Source organism: Pseudoliparis swirei, chromosome 14 (assembly GCF_029220125.1).
Source record: "Pseudoliparis swirei isolate HS2019 ecotype Mariana Trench chromosome 14, NWPU_hadal_v1, whole genome shotgun sequence".
NCBI lineage: Eukaryota > Metazoa > Chordata > Actinopteri > Perciformes > Liparidae > Pseudoliparis > Pseudoliparis swirei.
In genome coordinates, this window is record NC_079401.1 from 4,763,573 (window position 1) to 4,770,443 (window position 6,871).

Genomic DNA, 6,871 nt, shown 5'->3' on the forward strand with positions numbered 1-6,871 from the left:
ACATTTACTCAATTACTGTAAGTGGTACATGTACCTCACTTAAGTGTTTCCATTTTTTACTTTACCACATTTTAGAGATACATATAATGGTATGTATAGTAAAGTGTCATTTAAGATATATAATTACCTACTCATTTTGCAAATTAAAGTTCTTTTATTCAGGACAGATTATGATGCAATATTATGCAATACATTTACAGAGAGTAATGCATATTAATTAGTTAAAAATGGCACTACACTGACTAAGTGAGGCGTTAAAAGGACACAGTAATTATATATAGCAAATATCATAATAACACAACACTGTTAAAGCAGCCATTCTGCCAAATAAGTATTTTTATGTGATATGAAAATACATTTTCAATACTGCTTGACTCAAGGTTTGAAGGCACAGCTCCTGATGTTATTACGAATTGATTATTACTGTTTTTTTAACGTCTTTTATTTTGAAATATCCGAAAGGAAGTTATATAACCCGAGCAGCTCGACTCTGGTGATGCACAGCGGTGTTTTTCCGGAAGCGAGTGCGCTGTAGATTGCAGCCATTTCTGTCATCGCACCGCGTTAGTCGACGTTGTTGAAGTGTCAACAACAACAACAACAGGTCGGATCTTCCTCTCGTTCGCTCGGCTGGCTCGCCAGCTGAATCTCTCCGGGATGGACCCAGCAAGCCGCTACCTGGCGGTGAGTGCGCGGCCAAAACACCGCTTCACAGCCTGACCCGGGAAACGGGGCCTAGCGAGAACTAGTCCGCCGTTATGTTTCATTACAATTAAAACAACAACGCGCTATAATAAGTCGACACGACCGCGGACGCTGCTAATATTCACGCCCCTGGCCCGTTGTGTTTGGGTTTAATCCCTTTGAATTTGTGTTGTTGTTGTTGTTGTTGTTGTGACGGCTGGCCTCTCGCGCGCTTCCGCATCGGCTACCCGTCAAGCTAGAAAGACGGCCGGAGAGTTTATCGCGGAGGCCGTGGAAGTTGACCTCCTTTTGGGACACGTCACCCCCCCCCCCCCCAGCGGAGACCGCCTCGCGGGCGCATTGATCTGCTTTTACGTGACCGTTAACGAGCTAACGCGAGTTAACAGGGGACGTGTTGACTTAAAGGGACTTCAAGAGCCACTCGTCCAAAGTGCGAGTATTGTGACACGTATTGGACGATACCAACTAACTAAGTCACCGATAACAGGGGTGTGACTGCGTTGCGCATCTCACACTGCCTATGAATCATTCCAGGAAGTTATTCATGACGAGACGTACTTCAGCTGCAGTTGCTGGGACATTTAGGAAGCACTTTTTTTGGGGGGGTAAACGTTTGCTTCGTGCCCCCTGATGCTCGTGGTAGTGGTACCCCCCACACCCCCCTCAGCCTGAGTTTAGTAGAGTCCAAAGCAAACCTCTCAATCGCAAACAAAGTGCAGATCTCAACCACAATCCACTTTAACTCAAGGTTTTTGTCACTTGAGCTCTGCTGGTATTAGTGAAGTGACACGTGTCTTTTCTTAAGTTATCGGTACAATTTAAGCTGTTGTTACAAAGGGCGTGGTGGTGTTTCGTGGAAAAAATGTTGTTTGCTGATCTGAAATGAATACCAAAAGGCTTCGGGTGATGACGTTCGGTATATCATGATCCTTTTTCATCCCGACTCAGACATTGTGTTCTAGGAATTGACCCGTAACAACCGACACTTATCTGTTTGTGGTTGGAAAATTAGTTCCCCCCCCCCCCCGGATCTCCGCCCACCACCCTCCTGGTCCCATCGCCCCTCTGTAATTTCAGACTGTTGAAGAAATAAACGCACCCAGGACTGCTGCTGTCGCCCGGGACGCTCACAAACTGATTACGCGTGTGTCAGTTCCAGCTCGGAAATGAAAAGGGAAGAAAAAAAAACAACCCTGACCCACATTTAATGCTGACGAACAAAAATTGTGCAATCTCCTCTCGTTACGCAACAACTGCTGCGGTCAGAAAACCGATAACGTCCCGCGACGGCCGTGTTTTACGCTCTTCTTGACATCGTTGACACGGCGATGAACACGCAGCTGCTCTGCTCTTCCTCTCCTCCAGCTGCACAATGAGGAAGACTCCTCGGAGGCCTCCGCCAGCGGGCAGCAGCCGTGCACCTCCGGCCAGGCGGCCGGCGCGTCCGGCCAGGACCGGAGCCGGGCCGAGCGCGGCCAGGCGTCCGCGGGCGAAGCGTCGGGGTCGGACGCCCCCCCGCCTCCTTACGCCTCCATCGACCTGGGAGCGACCGCCGCGCCAGGTGTGTGCTCTTTGCGCTCGACTTTTCCAAAGTGTGGGGTTTGCGAGCTTCGCCGACGTAGCCGCGGCTGTAGTGTTGCGGCCTTGTAACCTCCCCTCCCCCCCCCACAGAGACGAGCTACCGATGCGACTTCCCGGTCCCTCCGCCCTACAGCGTCGCCACCTCGCTGCCCACGTACGACGAGGCGGAGAAGGCCAAGGCGGCCTCCCTGGCGACCTCCGCCGTGGAGGTGACGCCGCGGGTGAGCAGACAAAGCGCTCGCGCGCCTCATCGGCTGCTTTCTCTCTCTTCTTGTTTTCTGTCACTCCCTTGAAGGATCCTAGGTTCAGACCCGAGTCGCATCAGTCGATGACGTTTGACTCGCGCGGTTCGTTTGTGTCCAGGATGACGAGTTCCCCCCCAGAGAGGATTGCAGCGACGCCGATCAGCTCCGAGTCGGCAACGACGGCATCTTCATGCTGGCCTTCTTCAGTGAGTCCTGATGAAACGAGAGGGTTGTTGAACACGTGTTCCTGAATGCATCAGACTGACAAAGTGTGTGTGCCCCCCCCCCCCCCTAGTGGCCTTCCTCTTCAACTGGATCGGGTTCTGCCTCTCCTTCTGTCTGACCAATACCATCGCGGGTCGCTACGGCGCCATCTGCGGCTTCGGCCTCTCCCTCGTCAAGTGGATTCTGATCGTCAGGGTACGTCCGCAGCACTTTAGAAAAATATATCTTTTAATATCTGGTTGGAAAATGAAATGCTAAAAGAGCTCGCCCTCCGTCCCCAGTTCTCCGACTACTTCACGGGATACTTCAACGGGCAGTACTGGCTCTGGTGGATCTTCCTGTTGCTCGGTGAGTCGGCGTTGAGCGCCTCCTCCCTCCGGAGCGCCGCTCGGGCGGAGGTCGGTTGTTGAGCTTCGCTTTTCCCTCCGCAGGCATCCTGCTGTTCTTCCGGGGCTTAGTGAACTATCTCAAGGTCCGCAACATGTCCGAGAACCTGGCCACGGCCCACCGGACACGCCTCTTCTTCTTCTTCTGAACGGTACGGCGGACTCTCCCTTTTTTGAAGGAACTACGAATGAACCGCCGTGGCGCCGCTCGCTCTGACGATGGTTTTTCCCGCAGGTTTCCGAGCAATCGCCATTTCTTACCGACGTCCGCCGCCCTCCTCTCCCCTTCCGCCCTCACCCCCCACCTCTCTAATGACCTGAGTGACCAGCCTGGCAGCGAAGAGGAGACGGGGGGGGGGGGGGGGGAAGAATGAAGGAAAGGCGTCCGGGAGAACGTGTTAACAGTCTCATTCAAAAGCAAAACGCGGCTCCCTCTCGACTTCTAAACGGCGGCGTGAAAAAAAGAAAAAGAAAGAAAATGAGTCTTTGACGATCAGATCCGTCCTTCCTGTCTTTTGGTTTTTGTAAAAAAAGGAAATTGACCTGTTTTGCATTTTCCGGTCCCGTGGTACACGTCACGTCTCTGAATGAGTTAGCTAACTCCGCCCCCTTTTCTCCAAGTCACCGGGTGTTTTGAACAACAAGTCTTAACTTTAACCACGATATAGCATTTTTTATTTTTTTTGCATCCACAGCCTCTCTCCCACCGCCCCTTTTAGTCCGGAGGCCGAGGGGGAAAGATGGCCGACGTGTTTATATATCACGGGCCCCGATGCTTTTAGTGTTTCTCCACCAAACACGCCTCCCGGGACTCGCATCCAGACAAAATATGATGACGGACCAAAAAAAAGCCGTTATTGGAAACTCTTTTCTTCATGTCCAATTCTTTGTTTTTTTAAAGTCAACCGATACTTTAAAAAGGAACGGTGACCTTTTGACCCTTGGGGACTTTTTAAAAAACTTGCCGAAACAACACCTTTTTCTATCTGAGACTCGGTAAAAGGCCAAAAATAAAAAGCGTTAGAATACCAAAATCAAAACGTAACTCGCCACACGCTCCGGTGAAACACACGTGTCACCTTCATCACAACAGATCTGTGAAACATGATATACACCTGCTCTTTTTTTCTTTCTTTTTCGCTACACAAACTCCACTCTGTTTGCCAAATTACGTCTGGGCGCCTCCACCGGCCACATCGGTAGAAACCGGCCACATCGGTAGAAACCGGCCACATCGGTAGAAACCGGTCACATCGATAGAAACCGGCCCCGGGACTCGGACCGACGTGCGAGGCGAGTGAAACTCTTTGGAGGAAAAGAGTTGTCTGAAGTGTCGTTCTTTGTGATAAACCTACAACAGTCATGCAGTCCTGCCATCATGGATCAGGTTCATCCTAGAGGTGCTCATTGGACAAACTGCACTGCGTGTGTGTGTGTGTGTGTAACGTCACACGTGCCAACAAAATTATTTTAAATCGGATGAAAATGCAATAAAATAGCTCCTGAAATGTGACGGGGTCTGCAAGTCGGGCATGATTTAGAGAACGCGGTGATCCTTATCCTTGGGGGGGGGGGGGGGGCAGCAGCAGCCAATGAGCTGGTCCGACTGGTCAATTTAAAACAGGCTTGGATTAATTCTTCTTTCTTTCTCTTTTTTGTTGTCATCCATGAAATGTACATACCAGTTTATGCCAATTCATAATATTTGCACTTTGAAGAATTTCTGTACAGTACGATTTGTGAATCTGCTCAACTCGATGTGTTGGGCAGAGAAGAAGATAAAGAAAAAATTTATCAAATCTACAACTGGAATTCCTAATCATCCCAAATGGACAATTTGCCTATTTATTTCAATTTTTCAACAATGGTAATGTTCTTACTGCGTGTGTCTTGTGTTATTGCTGAAACCAGCATAAACTGTGACGGCTTGTTGCTCAGCTTTTGCTCTTCTTTCTTTTGCCTCTGCTCATATCCAACTAAAGCCTCTGTCGGCAATATCACGGCGTGTCAATGAATTAGAGCTCAGCTGCATGATTTATCCACACGACCGCGTGGGCTAATATTAGGATTAATCTAGTACGATGACATTTCTTTGTTTGTAAATAAATGAAGAAGAAAAAACGAGACGGCATCTAAACTGTTTTTGTTGTTTTTGGTCCAACATGATCCTTGTAACGTCTTTTGAAAAAAAAAAACAGCGGTTATGACTGGAATTAAATGATTTCTTGCAAAAATGCCAATAAAGGTAAATAAAGTTTTAGGTTGGATTCTTCTTTCTTTCAGGTGATTATAAACTCTAGAAAACATGCTCGAGTACAGTGGTTCTCAACCTTTTTAGAGTTGTAAGATGTAATACGCACCATTTTGCATATAGTATATACAATCCAGTTTAGGAATTTACACTTATATTTTATTGAATATTTATTAAATAACAATGGCTTTTTTTAATGAATGCTTATTTGAAATATATTTAAAACAAATTTCACGTACCCCCTCGAGGGCCTTCGTGACCCCCATTTGAGGACTGCTCTAGTAGATAGAACATACAATATAATAATAATAATATATATAATGTTCAGATGACGAAAACTCTAGAAAAATAAATTGTAGAAAATAAACTAGAAAATAAATGCCAGCAAATGGCATCATGCTAACATGCTAAACTGAAGATGGTGACCATGGCAACACTAGCTGCTAAACAGCAGCACCGTGGGCAGAGTCAGTGCGAGTGAGGTTTGGCTGCAGTGACCCATTCCGTCCACCAGGTGGAGCCAAACGCTGCTGGTTGCGTCCCAGTGGGTTATATAAGGGTTCTACAGCTCAGCAGCACACTTTCTTCATTTGGGTCAAGGCCCTTGGGGGGAAAACCTCAGTCCACCTTCCACCAAAAAGATCCTTTATGTTGTATTATTTGCTTTTTTAATGACTTGGCGTTTGTCATCTGAACAAAGTCTTTCCAATTTAAGTTTTTATGGGTTTTGTGCAGGGCCAGTGTGAGATCATTCAAGTTGAACGACTCGTACGTCTTTGATGACATCTTCATTATTATTATTACGTGTGTAAAATGTATAAAACATTGATTTAACGCCTCTTCTCTCATTGCATGAGATATAGCTCATGTTCCATTGAGGATTGGACTTTTATCAGTATTTTTATGATCCAGTCTCTCCAGAAGCCAGCTGTGATTTGTGACCCCTTTTAAATTGTCGAGCTCCGTTGAAGTTTAAATGGCGCCGCGGCCTAACCACTGATCCGAAATCAGCGGCCCCGCTCTGAAGGGTTTGACAAATAGAAGCCAGAGGCTCTTTAGCGCTGCTCGGGGAGAGCTTCTCCCTCCCTGCTAGATCAACGTGTCCACACACCTGGGTGCCTCCGGCTATCAACTCGGGCCCTCTCCGCTTCCACGGGCAACTTCCAAAAGCTTTTGGCTTTTCATGTGAGGAAGGGAAGAAATCAAGAGGCTCCCCGTCACCTCGAGACTGCGCCAAACATTTAGGTGGCAGAAGATCCGATATGAAACATAGCATCCTTTATCAGGATCAGCAAACATGTATCTGAAACATGCCTTCTCATCGTCGTCACAAATAAATATTGCAATTGCGTGTTTCCCCCACAGGGCGGCGCCAGGTGCCCGCGGTCCCCTCCCCTCGAGGAGCTGCTGAGTGAGAACCTTCAGGTTGAGGTTTGGCTCCAGACTCCTGTGGTCCTCGTGCTCCTGCGGGCACCCGT

General features: G+C 48.0%; 1 protein-coding gene across 1 annotated transcript; it reads left to right on the forward strand.

Annotated features, from left to right (window-relative positions):
- Nucleotides 1–487: 487 nt before the first annotated feature.
- On the forward strand, nucleotides 488–5,402 carry ndfip2 (Nedd4 family interacting protein 2). The gene is made up of 8 exons (XM_056431512.1): nucleotides 488–684; nucleotides 2,071–2,266; nucleotides 2,377–2,507; nucleotides 2,650–2,737; nucleotides 2,827–2,951; nucleotides 3,038–3,104; nucleotides 3,188–3,294; nucleotides 3,378–5,402. The coding sequence occupies exons 1-7, from the start codon at nucleotides 658–660 to the stop codon at nucleotides 3,289–3,291; spliced, it is 738 nt and encodes a 245-aa protein (XP_056287487.1). The 5' UTR covers nucleotides 488–657; the 3' UTR covers nucleotides 3,292–3,294; nucleotides 3,378–5,402.
- Nucleotides 5,403–6,871: the final 1,469 nt, after the last annotated feature.

What these genes read in the sequence shown, in the direction of transcription:
- ndfip2 (XM_056431512.1), top strand. Translation starts at nt 658, where the DNA reads ATGGACCCAGCAAGCCGCTACCTGGCG. An exon ending in CAGCAAGCCGCTACCTGGCG is followed by an intron (nt 685 to 2,070) that starts GTGAGTGCGCGG and finishes CCTCTCCTCCAG; the next exon opens with CTGCACAATGAGGAAGACTC. An exon ending in GTGGATCTTCCTGTTGCTCG is followed by an intron (nt 3,105 to 3,187) that starts GTGAGTCGGCGT and finishes TTCCCTCCGCAG; the next exon opens with GCATCCTGCTGTTCTTCCGG.